Raw genomic sequence first — 21,197 nt, 5'->3', positions numbered from 1 at the left:
CCTGATTGCACTTGTGCTAGTTCCCAATTCACATATAATCCTGCTGGCCACGTTATTACCGGTGACCTTAACATTGTTAATTACACTTCTCTACGAAACGTGTTATCGAAAGATCCGAAATATCGTGAGCCTAAATCCATCAATTGGAAATACAACTTTAAAATTTTGATGGATTCAGTCGAGGATTATCCCAGGCAATAGGCTAAGCGCGAGAAGGAAGACGTAGACACTCTATCCGAATGGATAAAGGCAGTGAGGTCCTTAATACAAATCAGAATTAAGAAACTGAATGGGTCCATCAATGCCCATGCTACGTCTATCTTTAAAGACCCAAATGTTGCTAAACACCTATCCGACCTCCATGATAAATATGTTGTTGTCCCCGCAGACAAAGCCCCAAATAACATCGTTTTTGTCTGTATAAATCATTACATTAATTGCTTGATAAACGAATTAGGTATAGACAATTCACTTGGAAACTCAACATATACCCTCACGACACTTACCAAAGAGGAAATCCTGGATAATCATAGCTCTGTTCTTTGTTCCTTTGGTATTTCAACCAAAGATGAAGAACTGGATCTTCCATCACTGTATTGGATACCTAAACTACATAAGTGTCCTTACAAACAGCGGTATATTGCTGGGTCTTCCAAGTGCTCCACAAAACATCTTTCTAAATTATTAACATCCATTTTATCAGCAATCAAAGACGGGCTTCAAAGTAATTGTGAAACTGCCTATTCTAGAGGTGGCGTGAATCAGATGTGGATACTTAAAAATTCCAAAGATCTTTTAGAGTACATACAATCTAACTCTCTTTCATATTGTAACAGTATTAACACATTTGACTTCTCTACTCTTAACACAAGTATTCCACATTCCAAACTTAAAGACAAATTAAAAGAGTTGGTATTACTTTGCTTCATAAAAAAGAATGGCCAACGTAGATACAAGTATCTTGTCTTAGGGGGGGATAAATCCTACTTTGTAAAAAATCACTCTGATTCAAACAAAAAATTCTCTGAAACCGATATTATCAAGATGCTTGATTTCTTGATTGACAACATATTTGTTACGTTCGGAGGACGTGTTTTTAAACAGACTGTCGGCATCCCAATGGGAACAAACTGTGCCCCTCTACTTGCTGACTTGTTTCTTTATTATTATGAGGCTGAATTCATGCAGGAACTTCTTAAGAAGAAAGATAAGAAGTTAGCAATATCCTTTAACTCTACTTTCCGCTATATAGATGACGTTCTTTCACTAAACAATTCAAAATTTGGTGACTATGTGGAACGCATCTATCCCATCGAATTGGAGATAAAGGATACTACAGATACAGTTAAGTCAGCTTCATATCTTGACTTACATCTAGAAATTGACAATGAGGGTCGGTTGAAGACAAAACTTTACGACAAAAGAGATGATTTCAGCTTTCCAATTGTGAACTTTCCATTTTTAAGTAGCAACATTCCAGCAGCACCTGTATACGGGGTATATATCTCTCAATTGATACGATATTCCCGTGCTTGCATTTCCTATCATGATTTTCTTGATAGAGGGTTACTGCTCACAAGGAAGCTATTAAATCAAGAGTTCCAAATGGTGAAGTTGAAATCATCCCTTCGTAAATTTTACGGACGCCATCACGAGTTGGTTGACCGTTATGGAATAACCATTTCACAAATGATATCGGATATGTTCCTTACGTCGTAACTACAATCCCCTTCCCTTTCATGAATTTGACCTACCGAATTAGACTATTTACCGGATTTGTAATCACATAAGCAACACGACGGGTGCTGCATGTGGAGCAGGATCTGCTTACCCTTCCGGAGCACCTGAGATCACCCCTAGTTTTTGGTGGGGTTCGTGTTGTTTATTCTTTAGTTTTCTATGTTGTGTCATGTGTACTATTGTTTTTATGTTTGTCTTTTTCATTTTTAGCCATGGCGTTGTCAGTTTGTTTTAGATTTATGAGTTTTACTGTCCCTTTGGTATCTTTCGTCCCTCTTTTATGGAAATTTTCATAATAGGGACTGATCGTATCCAGATCGGGCTATTCGTAGTCCCATCTTTAACAATCGTAAAACCATCGGCCACTTTTTCTAGCCTTCGAGGACAACTTCGGGAAGGGTTCTTAATTTTTTAACATGTTAAAAAATCCCCGAAGGTCTTCCGATGTTGAGGGTTCGTATTGAGTTCGTATCACCATCCTCACCATCTCACCTGGAATGCATCTTTGAACATCGTAATGCATTCGTGTTTCCATCGTTTCCATCGGGCAGTTTTGACATTACGATGTCTACATGAAAGAATCACGAAGCTACCCGAAGGTCTTACGATGGCATCACGACTTCGTGAAGACCTTGTAATCCCGTCGCGTTGCCATCGAATAAAAGTTCGAGGGCGACAAGATGGAACTACGACAGCAAAAAATCCAACTAAATGTAAGTTAGTTTTTCGCGCTAAAATACATGAAAGTTTTCATATCAAGTAACATAATGAATATCATAAAGGCGCCTCGTACACCAACACTGCAGGTACACGTATTTAGGGAAACCAACTTTTTAGCTCACCTGGTCCGAAGGGCCAATTGAGCTTTTCTCATCACTTGTCGTCCGTCGTCTGTCGTCCGTCCTCGTCGTCCGTCGTCGTCGTCGCTAACTTTTTACATTTTGAACTTCTTCTAGAGAACCATTTAATGGAATAAAACCAAACATGGCATGAATGTTCCTTATGAGGTGCTGACCAAGTTTTGTTACTTTGTAGCCGATCCATCATCCAAGATGGCCGCCAGCGGGGGACTTAGTTTATCATAGGACCCTATGGGAAATGCATACAAAGGACTTTTTTAGAAAACCACTGAATGTTATGAAACCAAACATGGCATGAATGTTCCCTATAAGGTGTTGACCAAGTTTTGTTACTTTGTAGCTGATACATCATCCAAGATGACCGCCAGCGGGGGACTTAGGTCAACATTGGACCCTATGTGAAATGCATACAAATGACTTCTTTTAGAGAACCACTGATTGGAATGTAACCAAACATGGCATGAATGTTCCCTTTGAAGTGCTGACCAAGTGTTGTTACTTTATAGCCGATCCATCATCCAAAATGGCTGCCAGTGGGGGACTTAGTTTTATATAGGACCCAATGGGAAATACATGCAAATGTCTTCTTTTAGAGAACCACTGAATGGAATGAGGTCAAACATAGCATGAATGTTCCTTATGACATGCTGACCAAGTGTTGTTACTTTGTAGCCAATCCATCAACCAAGGTGGCTTCCAGTAGGGGACTTGGTTTAACATAGGACCCTACGGGAAATTCATACAAATATCTTCTTTTAGAGAACCACTTAATTGAATGAAAACAAACATAGCATAAATCTTCCTTTCTTAATGAGGTGCTGGCCAAGTGTTATTACTTTGTAGTCAAAATTTATCTTTTTATATGATTTCAAAAACCCAAGTAGAATCAGGTGAGCGATACAGGCTCTTGAGAGCCTCTAGTACTTCATTATTCTGATTTTTAATGTATCGTCTGAGTTGTTGTCACACGAATGTTCACTCCATAACCATTTTCTTTTCTATGTCATATTTTGCAGCATTTGTTGCTTTTCCCACATCCTTCCTTTTGTCTATATTATTATGATGTTTTCCAGGAAAGAGCTCTTTTTGAAATAAAAGGGATCAACGAACCCATCACCTTACCTTTAAGATAGATCAGTAAACATTGGCATAATTATGGGTGATTATTCAGACTAGTGCACACATTTTACAGTTCAAACAAGGCAATGCCGAGCGTTGCATCCCCTCGCATGTAACATATTGGGGACAAATATGGACACTATATTTGTATATGACACATGCAGAAAATGGTAAATTGAATATGCATATTTGATACACAAACTATTTTCGTAAGCTGTACACGACGTCGTTTAGACATCGTATGGCCATCGCGCCATCATCGAATCCATCGTGTAGACTTCGTAATCCATCGTGTAGCCTTCGTGATCCATCGTGTAGGCTTCGCCTGAGATATGAAGCTTAAATATCCGTCTTCAGTTAACCTTCGTATGTCCATCTTTTGCTATCGTATATAAATTCGGCACCATCGTATAGACTTCGTTATTCATCGTACATGCTTCGGTCACTTTTCGTTCGAACTTACAAGTTTCGCATTCGGGTGTACATCGTATATAAAAATCGGGACAGTGTGACGCGGGCATAAAGATAAACATGCAAGAACATACACAAGTTTCAGCCTGGTGTATCATATATAACTATGACGACTTTATACACTGTAACGTTGCCTCACATAACAATCAAACGTAATTAGGTATCTCCATGTAGTGTTATGTCCCACCTTAACATATAATTAATATATCTATGGTATTATGTTATATATTTTTTCATAATCTTAAACAGTTTGCAAAGCTAAATCTGATATAGGTGTTTTCGTGTTATATCATCAAATATCATTATTTACCACCGACGCAAATAAACCACTTGATTATACAAACGGTAATTATATATATCTCATTTGGTACTGTTAATGATACTCCAACCATTGTTGATGGACTTTTGTTTCTTGGGGGCATAAATCATTGTAAATAGCTTAGTTAACAGTACGTCGATACTACACATCTAAATAAATAAGAATAATGTTTTATCGAAAATTGATATTAAGAATTTAGGGTAGAATCTCACATTGGGGACTATCTCTATATCAATGCATACCTCTGATTGTTTGTCCGGGTTTTGTTATCCATTGAGCCTTTTTCGGTTGTGTCATTTCTTTAATGCTTGTACTTGGTGTTTGAATTTTTTAATTTTGACTAAAGCATTATTGAAGAGACACGGTTTTTGACATTTTCATCTGGTAGAATTAATAAAGAAACTCATCATTGATTCAAATACAAAACCGAGTTAGTCAGACTCGCCTTTATTCTCCAAACTACTCACCAGCATCTCGCGAATAAAAACGTTAAAAGGCCAAATACAGTAGGAAATTAAAGAGCATAAATTAGTATCGTTAACTGTTTAATTGCTTCATTAAGGAATTAATAGGTTGTCTTAATATGTAACATTTTATATTTAATCACATACTACATTATCATGATACAATATCATCCGTTATGACAGAACACACATTATCGCAGAACAATATCAAAACAATTATTGCATTTTAGTCTTCATCTGATTATTCAAGATTGTGAGTAGGTTTGCTTCTGGGCCCGTATGCATACAGCTACTTTAGTTAAGATTTTCCTTAGTAAACTTTTAAGTGGAGGAAACTCCGCCTTATTTATCTAAATGGTATGCATAACAAATCTTAAACTAAGTATTTTCTAAGTAAAATCTTAGTTGTTTTAAGTCACGCCCACAAAACTTAAGTGAAATGCACAAAACTCCTTATACCAAGGAAACGCCTAATAAAATCATTCATAGATTACCTACAATTTAATTTGATTAATAATTATACCAGTTATAATATACTGACTGTTCGTTTATTAATTGCTAAATATTAACGATCATCGTAAATTTCTTTATATCATATAATAATCAACAAATCAAGAGATAACAGTGGGTAGTTTTATACTATTTCCAAATGTCGTTGCTATGTATACCGAAAAAGTACTTACTTTTTACACTCATGTAAATCATGGTACAATAAAATTGCAAATGGAAATGGGGAATGTTTCAAAGAGACAAAACTCCGACCATAGGAAAAACAAAAACAGAAGGGCACCAACAGGTCTATAATGTAGCGAGAAATTCCCGCACCCGGAGGCGTTCTTCACCTGGCCCTTATACAAATATATACTAGTTCAGTGATAATGAACGCCATACTAATTTCCAAATTGTACACAAAAAAGTAAAATAAAAATAATACAAGACTAACAAAGGCAAGAGGCTCCTGAATTGGGACAGGCGCGAAAATACGGCGGGGTTAAACATGTTGTGAGATCTCAACCCTCCCCTATATCTCTAGCAAATGTAGAAAAGCAAACGCATAACAATACGCACATTAAAATCAGTTCAAGAGAAGTCCGAGTCTGATGTCAGAAGATGTAACCAAAGAAAATAAACAAAATGACAATAATACATAAATAACAACAGACTACTAGCAGTTAACTGACATAAGTATATGATTCATTATATAAACATCAGGCACAATACTTCCCGTTATGGGTTCAGTATCATATCATCTTAACATATATGAGAAGAACATAACCTGTGTTATGCCAAAAACTGGTTTTTAAATAAATGTGTTTAGACTATATTCATTTTATACTTTAAACGAAAACAATTTTGTATTTCTACCTCTGTGACGTCAAACGCGCGATTCAACTTTAGTGTTAATGTTACTCTAACCATGTGTATTTCAGGGTAAGAATTCGGTCCCTTTTCTAAAAATCTTTCAATCCTTTATGTGTGGATTTAAATAGATAAATATAATCTTATAATAAAAAAAGCAATGAATAAGGTTATCAACTTTGATGTATACCTTTTTGTGCTTCTTTGTTACATGTGTTTGTTTTTAGTGTTTACGATTAAAACACATTGTTGACTGTTGTACCCCTATTTATTACATTTCTACCTATTGTTTTGTTCATGCATCGTTGTCAATATAATGGAACCTGATGCAATTGTCACACAAGTAACAGGTACAGCGAGCTATACAACCAGGTTTATACATAAGAAAATACATGTACCAATTCAGGAATATGACAGTTGTTATTCATTCGTTTGATGTGAATGAATGAGCTTTTGATTTTGACATTTGATTAGGGACTTTCCTCACCAAATTTTCCTTTTAGTTCTGTATTTTTGGGAATTTTACTTTTTTGATAAATATAGCCGTTCAAGACAAAATTGGGAAGAAAACACCAGCTTGCTTGAAATCTCACTCGAAATTCTAGTGTAATCGGCAGTTTTTGATATCCTATTAAATAAAGGCAACAGTAGTATACCGCTGTTCAAAACTCATAAATCCATGGACAAAAAACAAAATCGGGGTAACAAACTAAAACCGAGGGAAACGCATTTAATATAAGAGGAGAACAACGACACAACACCGAAACGGACCAAGCAACAGACAAAACACCACGAGAATAACAAATATAACATCAAAACCAAATATATGAATTAGGGATAGACAAGTACCGTGCCACGTCTTATCTCAAAAATAAGAGAAAACACAAACGACTCAACGTTAAAATGCAACACACACACACAGAAACGAACAATATTATAACAATGGCCATTTTCCTGACTTGGTACAGGACACTTTTAAAGGGGAATAAAAGTAGTGGGTTGAACCTGGTTTTATGGCATGCCAAACCTCGCACTTTAATGGCACAGTTAAATATAACATTGAAATGAAAACAAAATATTACAGGACTACGATACAAATAAAAAGCAGAACATATTAGACAAAGAAAAGCATGATTTATAGATAACAAAAAGCATCAGGTTTAAAATTCAATACGCCAAAAACGCGTCTAGTCCACACGAGACTCACCAGTGACGCCCAGATATAAAAGATCGAAAGTGAAAAAAATACAAAATTGTACAGCACTGAAGATCAAAAGTTGAAAAGGTTTTGCCAAATACGGCATTGTTTGTATGCCCAGGATAAGAACATTCATATTATATAAAACAATTCACGCTATTGCAAACAGTAAATTTTAACAAATGACTATGAAAGAGATATACATAATGAAACTGAAGTAAAAACTAATTACAGAAAACTAAATTACAGAAAACTAAACCCGAATACGTAACGCCCAGATATACAAGATCGAAAGTGAAAAAAGTACAAAGTTGTACAGCACTGAAGATCAAAAGTTGAAAAGGTTTTGCTAAATACGGCATTGTTTTTATGCCGGGATAAGAACACTATTATATAGAACGATTCATGCTATTATAACAGTAAATTTTAACAAATGAATGTGAAAGATATATTCATAATGAAACTGAAGTATTAACTTATTACAGAAAACTAAACCCGAATACATGATGCCAAGTTCAATACAGCATAGACACACCAGAATCAGTCCAGGCGTCGATGCAATTAAAACATGTATTAAAACAAATTGTCAGTTTTTTTTTTGACTATACATATTTGTTTATAATATCGTGAGACAGTTAGATTTAATAAATAAATATATCGATCGACTAAAAGAAATATTCTCTCAATTCAATGAAAAACGAAGTATTCAAATGAAGAAATAAAATATTTCTGAACTGTAACTTTGTAATGAAAACCTACGCTACAGCTTAATTAATTTCAAGTCACAGTGTATATACTAGTATTATCTTATTGTCAATTAATGTAGTTGGCATAGATTCATGTATTGAATGACGTTCTTTTTAACCCCTGTTTTATTCAATCGAAACAAGAAGAAATGAAATTAAAGGGAAATTGAAGTATTCATAGTACACGGATCCCTCTATCAATTTTGTTTTGAGTTTCATTTTAGTTAGGCTTCAACTTTATCAAAAACTACTTTTAATAAAAAAAAAACCTTTAACCTGAAACAGGACAGACGAACGAACAGACGCACAAACATAACACCCCTAGGTGGGTCATTAAACCTGAAAATTTATTTAGACGTTTTTCGGATGTGTCTATTTTTTGTACATTTTGTCGAGTTATGTAATGTATTTAGGTTGTTTCCTGTAATTAATTAGTTAATACTTCAGTTTTATCATATATCTTTTGTATAGTCATTTTATAAAATTTACTGTTTGCAGAAGTATAAACTATTCTAAATAATAGGGATGTTCTGGTACCTAACAGAAAACCCTTGCCGTTTTTGGCACAACTTTTATGATTTTTTTGGTCCTCAAATGCTGTTCAACTTTGTACTTGTTTCGGCTTTCAAATTTTTGTATCTGGGCGTCACTAGTAAGTCTTGTATGGACAAAATGCATTTCTGGTTGTTGCCTTTTGTTAGCCTTTATTTGTGTGTTTCTTTTTCAATTGTGTTCTCCTATTTATTTAAATAAAATTGTATTCCTATAATAATGTGTTGTCATTTTAATGTTATATTTCACATAACCGTACAAGAGGGAGGTTTGGCATGCCACAAAACCAGGTTCAACCCACCGTGTTTTTCCTTTAAAAATGTCATGTACCAAGTCAGGAATATGGCCATTGTTTTATTATAGTTCGTTTCTGTGTGTGTTACATTTTAACGTTATGTTTCCGTTGTATCGTTTGTTTTCACTTATTTTTGAGTGTGAATTCACATTACTATAAGACGTGTCACGGTAATTATCTATCCCAAATTCATGTATTTGGTTTTGATGTTATATTTGTTATTCTCATAAGATTTTTTCTAATGCTTAGTCCGTTTCTGTGTGTGTTACATTGTCGTATACCGCTGTTCAAAACTCGTAAATCCATGGACAAATATGGAGAACAACGACACAATATTATATCAAGGAGACAGATTAATATAAGCAAGTGTTGCTTGTTTCTGGATCCTTATTGTGAATGTGTTTTTGATTTCTACTTGTATTTATCATAATAAAAATATTGTTTACCCTAACAACGACACAACATAAAAATGTAACACACAGAGAAACGGACTAAGCATTAAACAAAATCCGATGAGAAAAACAAATATAATATAAAAACCAAATGTTTAAAATGCCATGTCAGGACATCAGCGATAGACACCTGAAGCTATATGTAATAGTATTTTAATTATGATACATGGAAACAAATTGAAAAGTACATCTGATATGTAAAATTTCTTGTTATCATACTTTATATATTACTTCTACAAAAAAAAGTCACTTCATATCAAAAACGTTTTTTTTGCAAACATAAGTTATATTTGATAAACAATAAATTTATAATTTTCAATATTCTTCCTGTTTTTCCTTTTAAACTTGATAAAACAAATCTACTTTATTTTCCCATTAATCATGGGGAACAAGGGATTGATTTCACAATTTTCAAATATTTCAAAATTTGCGACGACGGTTGTATTTTTAACTAGGCTTGGTGACGAATATGTTGCAGCATGCTCGCCTTGCAAAAAAATGCAAAAATACTATATAAAAATGTTAGTCTATGTGTATTATATGAAAATTTGTACAAGTTTGTACAATAAACTTTCATAATGATTGCCTTTTGAAATTATTTCACTAGTGTTTCGAGGGAACAAATTGCTAAATGTTTCTGCTAAAATACAAAGTATTATTTCATGTCACGCTTATGATAATTTGAACATAGGTAGGCAATATATTAATTTGCCAGCATTTGAACCCATGATAATCCTGTATAGAAAAAAATGTAAAAAATATAATATCTAACCCCATTGATTGAGCATGACAAAAATAATTGACTACTAAATAAAAAGTACATTTTCAGATTTTCAAGCGATCATTGTTAATTTGCGATGATTTCTATGCGACAATTGTTGCCCACAGTCGAGTGATAAAAACCGGAAGCAATTGGATATACTTTCACACAAGCCAGTTCCATTAGCTAATTTGGCTTAAAAACCTAAATTAGGTTATCTTTTAATGTTATCAATAAAATCATTATATTGTGAATTATAAGTAACTTTACTGCAAAAACGTAATAGAGTACAAATAATAATTTGCTAATGTAATGCTAATGATATTATATTGTCACGAGTTCTTAATAGTAAGGTTTGGATGAATATACAAAATGGTCTCTAAGCCAAGGATATGTTTATAATCTGTAAAATAGAATTGTAATATATATGAACATAAAAGTAAAAAATTAAAATGAAAATAACTACTGTACAAAATCGTTAACTATTTAAAGAACTGACACATGCTTACATAATAACTAATCCAAATATAAAAACAAATATTTATCATAAAACCAACCAACAACAGTCCTCATGAAAGAGCGTAACATATGCGTTCATTATTATTGTTATCAGTCACAATCTTATTTTTTTGTTATTATATTCCAATTCTTTGATTTATTAAGTTTTTTTTGTTACATTGCATTTTAATGTCACATAGAAATTGTAAAGAACTATCTTTTTCCACTCGTTCTTACTACCTTCTAATTGATGCATAACGGCAAAATGTACCTAAATGAACAGTTATTGTTATACCGTTGTAAGAAGACTTATCAATTAAAGAGCAGATGAGTTTAAATTGCATAATCATAGACTGTAATTTCAGCTTTGTCGTAGATGTGCGGTGGTTCATTGATATATTTGTCGTAAATTTCCTGTGGTGCATTGATGGATTTGTCGTAAATATGCGGTGGCTCATTGATAAATCTATGAGTGCCTTCGTACCTAAAATAAAGAAAATGTATATAAACTGTTGTTCTTTTCTATCAATATCAGGTGTATAAACATATTTCCCATTTTTACGTCATCAGTAGTTGTCGTTTTTAATATATAAACAATGGTTGTTCTTAAAGATTTTGGTGTTCATAACAGATCTCCGATAGTCAATGTTGACATTACCAAATTCAAAGACCACACATATCAAAATACTTTTACACAATGAGTACATTAATCTAAAATGGAATTAAGACATATAATATGCAAAGAAGTTGTTTAATTATAATATATTTACCAGCAAAGCCTTCAGTTATTGTAATGTTAAAAGAAAACTTACCATTTGCTTTCAGTGTTGTATTTTCCAAGATCTACAAAACAGAGACAACAGATACAATTGGTTTGGCAAACATAGTAAGTCGGAAAACAATGCAATACTCATTCTCAAAGTATAAGAGTACGAAAAGTCGAAAACAGTCTACAAAAAAATTTAGAAATATCAAACTGAACCAAAAACTAATGATGACGTCATGTGTTGTGGTAATGGGATATTACTTCATCAGTGGCACTCATGTGTCGCTCAAGGAAAGAAATTTATGTAATAAGGCACATTCTGTGATTAGTCATCTTTGGTGAGGGCGCAATCGACAAAAGCATGACGGGATAGAGCTAGGCGACGACAAGAAAACCAATCAGTGGTCATATGTGAGAAATATACATTAACTGTCAACCAAATGGTATTGGTACCCGTTAAAATTTCGAAACGTTTGAAACCCTTTGTTCAACAGCTTCATTAAAAAATTCATAATATGAAACGAAATAGGTAGAATATCGTATCGACTGTGACGTATATAATCGATAGACAGGTGCTGATTTTATTTTGCTGCATCCATGAATTAAAAAGCACACCAGAGACGATAAAAAATACGAATAAATTTAGCAAGCACCACACCCAAAGGACAAATAACAATCCACTTTAACTTGACAGTCAACTTAAAATTTAACAGCATGAACCCATAAACCCCTGGCGTAAATTAAGTTGCTCCTAGTAGGTAAGCATTTCCTTCTCCGCACGTGATAACTGGTGTGAGCAATATTATATTGTATGATGCATTTATCATCAAATATCTTCTTTTTTTTTAACTTTTTTTTTTATCACATATCTTATTGATTGTTCTGTTTCAAAATTAAAGACTCAGTAATTGGTTATTTGTATCCTTTATGTGGTACATCGCACTTTTGAATCAGTTAAATAATGTACACGCACAGTGACAGTATAACGTTGAACTAGTGAAGGAAAGACATAAGATGGATCATTTTAACCTACAGTAGTTAATGTTATTATTGGTTAAATTAGCTTGAAAGATTTGTGTGTAAAAATTTTTAAACTAATGGGCGACCTAATTGAAATCATTGACAGTATTTTCAGATATCAAACTTGATCAAAATCTTGTAATGTGTTCGTTGTTGCTATGAGTGAAACGTAATGAAATGATGTTCTCTTCCTTACGGGAACGCATTGTTTATTTCTATTTTTCAAATGCAGCAGAAAAATACACATACATCTTATTGAATTGATTTACTGATTTACTCCTTGGTTTAGATTGACATTGTCTAAGTGAATATTAAGTCTGAACGTTTTATGTGTATCAGTCAGTCTGTTCATCTTATATTAATTTATTTAGAAACTAAAATTCAAGGCATTCCAAATTTGGAATCAAGCTACACGTGAACGTGCTATACAATTACTGTGGTGACTTTATTCCTGTTTTCCTAATTCTTAAAGCTAGATATTGTTACATATCGTGCAGTATTATAACTTTTGTATTTGCAGTACACTGGCAAATACTCAATATGTACTCCTTTCCTTAATTTTTTTTCAATATCAGAAAATAGGTATTGTGATAAGTTTGTCCTATTTATTCTTAATTACAATTTACCAGTGTCTTCTTGAGTGGTTAGCAACTTGTCTTTTGCAAGCTGTGTTGGTTTGCGGCATTTCAAAATTGCACCAACAACGACTAAAGTTCCAAAGATAGCTAGAACAACAGCACCTGCTAAAATCATCCATTCGTAGAAGTTAAAATCTAAAAGTTAAACAAATGAATAATTAAAGAAGTATAGAACAGCATACAATCAAACTCAGATTTTGTAACAAACAGACAAAAGTATATCCTTATGCAATTACCTCTTGTCGATAGGATAATGAATAATTAAAGAAGTATAGAACAGCATACAATCAAACTCAGATTGTGTAACAAACAAACAAAAATATATTCTTTATGCAAGTGCCTCTTGTCGATAAGATAATGAATATGAAAGTAACCTGCTGATATGAAATGAAATGCTATATGTAAATATGAATTGCGTCAAAACTTGTTTCCAGTTTAAATTATGCTGAACTACCACTCAACCATATGTTAATCAGTGGTTGTTAAAACGCTACAATAAGTTAATAGGGTCAAGGAGCAAGGTCAAGACAATTAAAATAACAATTGAAAAGTGACAATTCAATTTGCCTTCAGAAGATTTACCCATATAGTAAAGGGGGCATTATCTGTCAAATTCAAGTTCATTGATTTGACTCAAATTATTATATTTAATTCATATCATACCATACTTAAACGTTTATGCAAATTACAAACAGTCTAAAATATACAATTAACAAAATATTGACTCGATAATAGACATTATTATTTCTTGTGTATTTTATTTAGACGCCATCTAATCTAAGTATAGGTCTTTTTGATTTCGTGTTATAGGTTTAGAGATATATCAATCATCTTTTTTTACCTGTTTAATAAGGATTTATTTATATCGAAACAGTCAGCAAAATTATTTATCCCTGTTTTACTTTCAATTTTGCAATCCTTTCATTCATTAGTTGGGTGAAATTGAAAGTAACATTATTACAGATTCAGATGAGGTGAGTAATTGTCTTGTTATTCAATAATGCATCAGCAATGTTTCAAACTAACGTTTAAAGGAAAAACCTGAAAAATGTTTAGTAATTTTACTGGGTGTAAAAAAGTTGGCCGGCCAAAGCTTTTCAGATGCACTTGAAGGAAACGCAGATACTGTTTAAAATGTGACACTTGTACGTGTTGAAGTTAAGAAGTTTAACTATCTAACACCGTTTTTTTAAACATAATTCTTCCAATCTACACGCAAGAACTCCATATTTTTTCAAGAATAAAATTTCAAATTAATTGCTAAGTTATTGCTTCAATACTGTCTCGCATGATGACATATTTTCTATTAAATTGTGTCAAATATGATAACATTAAGTATCAATTAAAACACAAAATGATATTGTTTTTTAATTAGATCATTTACATATTACGTACACAATGATACCTAGGTCAATCGAATTCTTATTTCTAATCAATTCAAATTAGTAGCAAAAAGACATGCACTCCTAAACAATGACTCAAATTGTGTGCAAATGTTCAATAATCAAGGATGTTCTATATATATATATATAACATATGGCCACCGAAAGCTCTTTTTTGAGAGCCCAGGTGGTCGTGTGGTCTAGCGGGACGGCTGCAGTGCAGGCGATTTGGTGTCACGATATCACAGTAGCATGGGTTCGAATCCCGGCGAGGGAAGAACCAAAAATTTGCGAAAGCAAATTTACAGATCTAACATTGTTAGGTTGATGTTTAGACGAGTTGTATATACATTATGTACACAGCCATGTATCACCATCATTGATGGCGATCCGATGGATACATCTGTTGTAGGGTTGTCACTGACTCAGACGTACTTATGAATATAATTATTTTCTGTGACTGTATCTTACATTAATTTATAGGATCCTTTACTATAGATAATTTAGCTGATCTGTAACAATAACATCTTCATGCCTTATATATCATGTACTGTAGTACGCCGCTAGATTAAAACTGACGTGGAAAGGTAACATATGGCCACCGAGAGCTCTTTTTTGAGAGCCCAGGTGGTCGTGTGGTCTAGCGGGACGGCTGCAGTGCAGGCGATTTGGTGTCACGATATCACAGTAGCATGGGTTCGAATCCCGGCGAGGGAAGAACCAAAAATTTGCGAAAGCAAATTTACAGATCTAACATTGTTAGGTTGATGTTTAGACGAGTTGTATATACATTATGTACACAGCCATGTATCACCATCATTGATGGCGATCCGATGGATACATCTGTTGTAGGGTTGTCACTGACTCAGACGTACTTATGAATATAATTATTTTCTGTGACTGTATCTTACATTAATTTATAGGATCCTTTACTATAGATAATTTAGCTGATCTGTAACAATAACATCTTCATGCCTTATATATCATGTACTGTAGTACGCCGCTAGATTAAAACTGACGTGGAAAGGTAACATATGGCCACCGAAAGCTCTTTTTTGAGAGCCCAGGTGGTCGTGTGGTCTAGCGGGACGGCTGCAGTGCAGGCGATTTGGTGTCACGATATCACAGTAGCATGGGTTCGAATCCCGGCGAGGGAAGAACCAAAAATTTGCGAAAGCAAATTTACAGATCTAACATTGTTAGGTTGATGTTTAGACGAGTTATATATATATATATATATATATATATATATAAACGCCTAAAAAGTGTACATAATAACACCAATAACACAAAAAGGAACTATAAATGTAATTATTTATAAATATTTCGGATAACAGATATCCTTCGTCAGTCAGATTCTGATGTTAAATGAATCATCTTTAAGTCTTCTTAGATTATAAACTTTTACTAAATCTTGAAATTTATACAATAAAAAAGGCAAACCGAACATCAGTTAAGACGCTTGCATCATTGCAAAAATATGTTGAATATGAAATAGGTTATATGAATAATTACATCAGAGAGTTCAAATAAATGTTTTAAATAAAAATAATAATGTGCGATATGAACTAGCACAATTCTAAAGCTTAAACAGTGTCGATAATTATGATGTTACAAGAAAGATTGCGTCAATAAGAATTCCAAATAAACAGCATTGAACGGTCTTATTTCTAAATATATAAACGAGTCTAAATTGAAAACTACGTTCAAACCTATGATTGCGTTGGATAAAAACCGCAATTTTTATACGTGTGCATGTAAAACAAATTTCGTTGTAGAAGGGTCTATAACAGCACGTCAAACAACATTTTCCAAAAGACCAAAAAAGTGAAAAAGTATATTTAAACAAAACGCATTTGACTAATAGGTCGAACAACTGATGTTCTTTAACCCTGATGACTGCCATTGGCGATTGCCAAATAAAATTGATCACAAGATGTAACAAAATGGATCTTAATATAAATTTAATACTAAACAGAAAACAAATTTTAACTTGTGGCCACGATATTATGCCACAAACATATGGTGTCAATATGTTTTTGGTACACCAGATCCGGATTTCGACAATAAATGTCTCTTCAGTGATGTTAGGGATCATAACGGTATTTGGAAGGCCATATAAAAAGTACCTTCATTTTTAGATAAACTCCTCAATTTTAAGAGTCAATATAGGATTAACGGATCATATAAACCGGAGGGAAATATGATACAAGCCCAAACAAAAAAATATATGCGAGTCTAAATTGAAAACTACGTTCAAACCTATGATTGCGTTGGATAAAAACCGCAATTTTTATACGTGTGCATGTAAAACAAATTTCGTCGTAGAAGGGTCTAAAAACAGCACAAACAACATTTTCCAAAAGACCAAAAAGTGAAAAAGTATATTTAAGCAAAACGCATTTGACTAACAGGTCGAACAACTGATGTTCTTTAACCCTGCTGACTGCCATTGGCGATTGCCAAATAAAATTGATCACAAGATGTAACAAAATGAATCTTAATATAAATTTAATACTAAACTGAAAAAAAATTACTTGAGGCCACGATGTTATGCCACAAACATAAGGTGTCAATATATATATATTCATTCGATATACGCTTATAATATTATAATGCAAAGAGAGAGATAGCTTTTTTGAAAAGCGAATACTTGTTTAGCCTAACCAATCAAGTTGTTTTTACCAATATCCTGCTTTGTTGACTTTTCGTTTGTGTTTTTACGTGAGTGGTCATTAGAATAGTTCATTAATGGGAATGGTATCTTCCTGTCATTGAGTTGGCCTGCAGGTGGTGAACATGCAATGATTCCTTTCGGTCTTGCACATTGAACTGATCCAGGATTCTCTCCATCTAAAGTGGCAATAAAATAGAAAAACCGTTACTGTATTTATATTAAAGAAACGTACGAAAATGCATAATATCTAGCAGTGAGGAAGTAATCTTTATTTTGAGCGTACGTTATTGATTTTTTACTCTTCGGAGGATGACATGTCATTATTTCTTATGACTTTTTATTAAATTTGTGTACGAATTAGTTTGAATATATTTGTATATAATTTTGTTATATCATGATCAGTCAATCTTTTGAGAAAAAGTGTAATTTTCTCCTTCAAAACTCTCGTTGAAGTGTGATTACATTTAACAGGAATAGTACGTGCAATTAATTCATTCTCCAATTAAAATATCGTTTAGTTCTAGATGAATCAAAATACGATTGATGGAATCAAGTTTAATTTTGTGTATTTAAACAAATGATAACGCCAATTTCATAAATTACAATAATGTGGCACTAGTCATCTCTATCACTAAAATTAACTTATTTTTTTTTCTATTTCAAGCGTCTATATTAGCTGTGATAAAAAAAACAAGATCTGTAATTAATAATGAAAGGAATACATAAACGTTTCAATTTTGAATAGGAATCTATAGATTGATAATTAGAAATTTGGATACACATCTCGATAACTGAAACTAATGTTAGCCACTGTTTAAACACTGACCACCAGTGAATCTAACAATTTTCGTTTAGATTCAAATGCATATTTTACTTTAAAAATAGTCGCTTTTTTATACTATAAAACTCGTATATTTTAAAGTGTTTGCATACGTTTTGCTAATTATTGAAAATCAAGTACCTTTAGCTTTCATTTTAGCATAAAATATTGAATTCTGATATTTCGATAGGAAATATAGCAAGGATACCGCTTGAATTAATATTCTTTATTATACCTCACTGTATAATTTAATAACGTTTTGGCTACTAAAAAATCACAGTCATGGTGTGAAAAAATTGTGATTGATATTTTCGTCAAAGTGTGCAGGTTCGGTAAAAATCACCTCCACAAAATTGTACTGTCTTATTATTCACAGCCGGTGAATGATTATTTTTGGGGTAATCATCGGACGAATATTGTTTAATTTATTATTTGTGATTAACATAAATAATACTTAATGGAAAACAAAGGATTATTTATGTCACAAAATCAGTATTTATTCATGTTTGCTTTTTGTCCACAGGACAAATTGAATACCAACATATGTTCGGTATTATTTAACAGTAGAGTGTAATGATTATATTACTTTAACCTAATCTTTAAATTAAAAATTCTCACCATTACAAAAGAACCACAACTTTTCCCTACATGGCTTCCAGTAGCTGCCGTATACATAACACATTCCATCAGGCTCTATAAACAAAGAGCAGTGCCACTATCATGTACAATGTACATGCAAATAAAATGTTGGTGTTCAAATGCATTAAGAATCTGTATTAATTTAAAATGTTCATTCACCTTTTTTATAATTTTACGAAGAACCAAATACGAATAAATAAAAATCTTATATTTCCTAAGAAATGGATATCATTTTTTAACTTTATCCTCGGACTAAATTGAACAATAGTCAAAGCATATATCAGTTGCTACTTAAACTAATTTCTCAGTGATATTAGTATGGAGATATAATAACAACATTATCAATTGTCTTTGTTTTATTACTTACTTTCTGAACCTAAATCTGGATCTGCCTGCCTTCTCTTATACCATACGTCACAATTAGTTAGCACGCATTGATTTCTTGCTTGTTTTGCATCTGATAAGTTTGACAAAACACTGTTGTTTTTGGAAGCGCAGTATTTTACCGCGTCAAGATAGTCAAACGTTTGGTTAGGTAGGAATAAAAGGCATGAAATACCTACAATATATGATGCATTTTTATGTTATATATGAATACTAATTAAAACAAAAAATGTTTTTATTAGGTCAAACGATAAAAGGATACTTGTAGACATATTATTTTTTTTATACATAAATGTTAAGATGGAAGACCGACCTAAAGTTGTCCAAAACAGAAGTTGTGACTTTCTAAAAACTGAAAAGCGGCTGAAAAAAAACCCCAATAGTATGACTTGAATACTGAAATTGTAGGAGTGGTGTCAGTAACAGCTTTTAATTTGGTTCCGATTACTCTGATCTCCTTCTTTTCTCTAGTGATGTAATACATTTGTAAGTAATGTAATCATATTAAAAAAAGAGAGAATACCAAAAATGAAATGTTCAGCTGGCAACTTTAAAACTTTAAAAATATGTTAATTACATGTTATGGAATCATTCCTTAATTTTTAGCTGGTTTTGACAAATGATAGTTAGACATTTATATTACAGTAAAAGTTATCAATTTACCTAATTACACAAATTCTTTGCTTATTTCCCGTAAAACGCGTACTGCGGTTTTTCCATATCTAATATCACCTCAAATTTTGATTCTATGCAGTAACTTTAATTTCCTTCTTTAATACGTATATGAAATGAGATATCTTAGTACGAAACGTGTCCTTAGGTAAAACGAGATTATGGGGTGAAACAAAAAATGAAAGAGGAAAATATGAAATAAAATGCCTACGCTGTCTGACATTACAATGATGAAACTTTGTTAATTTAAAATATGAAGGTCAAAAACATCGTTCCAGTTTTTCACTCGTCTTTGTCAAATGAATTTAAGTAAGACTTTTAAAACTTGAGTTTGTATTTTTTTTTTATTCCTGTGATCAACATAAATATGGTTTCCATTTTTCACCCGGTGTCACCAGCTGACTGCTTGTATTCAGAACTCTGACATTAATGATCAATAAACTTTGCTCGTGTTTCTTCAATTATTTACCAAACTATAAATGCTTTATTTTTCTCTTTTTGTCCATCCATTGAGGATAAACATTTTCGATTAATTGATAACTATTTCTAAAATGTCATTCTGAATTAAAGCATAGTATTCGGTTCATGTATTTAGTGTAAAATTCAATACATTTTAGTTTTCAAGTTAAGTTTTAACTGCTTGTAAAAAAATGTATGTTTTACATGAATGATTACTTACCATATAAATGCTGAAAATGCTTAACAAACATTGCACATGTTCCTTAACAAAACATTGCATTTCATTTTTTCAACAATAATTGTTTAGAATTTAAAAAAATAAATAAGAAAACATGTTACGATTTAAAAAACTAAATCTATTATTAAGTTTTTTGTCTATCAAATATACACGAATCTATAAAAACCAACCTTGGAAAAAAGAAACAAGTTGAATCCATACTATTATCATGTTTAGACTTATAATCCTACCAATGGAATATTCTGGTAAATATATTTGATAACATGAAAACTATATAGTATATCAAACGCATCAAATCAGATCACACACAAGTAACACATATTGCATGTTTCCTATTCGAAACGGGAAGTTTTTATTTCAAGTACTATTATTATAATATTTTTAACGAATAAATTTGTACAATTTCCGTTATAATGTTCCAATTAAAAATCCTTATTGTAATAATCTTGTGACTATGACATTCATTCTTTTCACAAGATATGGAGGAACTTTACAGAGACTTTCCATTCCAAAATTCTCCGATCAACACGTACACCAAATCCTATAAAAAATAAAAACAATAAAATTTGATTAAGGAAAGACACTGAAAATTTTGCTGTTTTGAGAAAAACAGACGAACATCTGTCTTGTATAACACTCTTGAAATCTTGAAGGCATTGCAAATAGTGG

The 21,197-nt window shown here is 32.5% G+C and overlaps 1 protein-coding gene across 2 annotated transcripts; it reads right to left on the bottom strand.

Annotated features, from left to right (window-relative positions):
* Nucleotides 1-10,805: 10,805 nt before the first annotated feature.
* Nucleotides 10,806-20,859, bottom strand: LOC134706986 (uncharacterized). 2 transcript variants are annotated; one of them, XM_063566401.1, is made up of 7 exons: nt 20,699-20,859; nt 19,143-19,334; nt 18,755-18,829; nt 17,307-17,492; nt 13,246-13,392; nt 11,646-11,676; nt 10,806-11,317 (listed from the first exon to the last, which is right to left on the bottom strand). In XM_063566401.1, exons 1-7 carry the CDS (start codon nt 20,736-20,738, stop codon nt 11,167-11,169), a joined length of 822 nt encoding a protein of 273 aa, XP_063422471.1. In that variant the 5' UTR covers nt 20,739-20,859; the 3' UTR covers nt 10,806-11,166. The 2 variants fall into 2 exon arrangements, with proteins under 2 accessions (XP_063422471.1, XP_063422472.1); XM_063566402.1 differs by having other exon boundaries at nt 17,325-17,492.
* Nucleotides 20,860-21,197: the final 338 nt, after the last annotated feature.

The sequence above is a fragment of the Mytilus trossulus genome, chromosome 2 (genome assembly GCF_036588685.1).
Source record: "Mytilus trossulus isolate FHL-02 chromosome 2, PNRI_Mtr1.1.1.hap1, whole genome shotgun sequence".
Classification (NCBI taxonomy): domain Eukaryota; kingdom Metazoa; phylum Mollusca; class Bivalvia; order Mytilida; family Mytilidae; genus Mytilus; species Mytilus trossulus.
The sequence above is the reverse complement of the archived record's forward strand: the minus strand, read 5'-3'. Positions and strand labels throughout refer to the sequence as shown.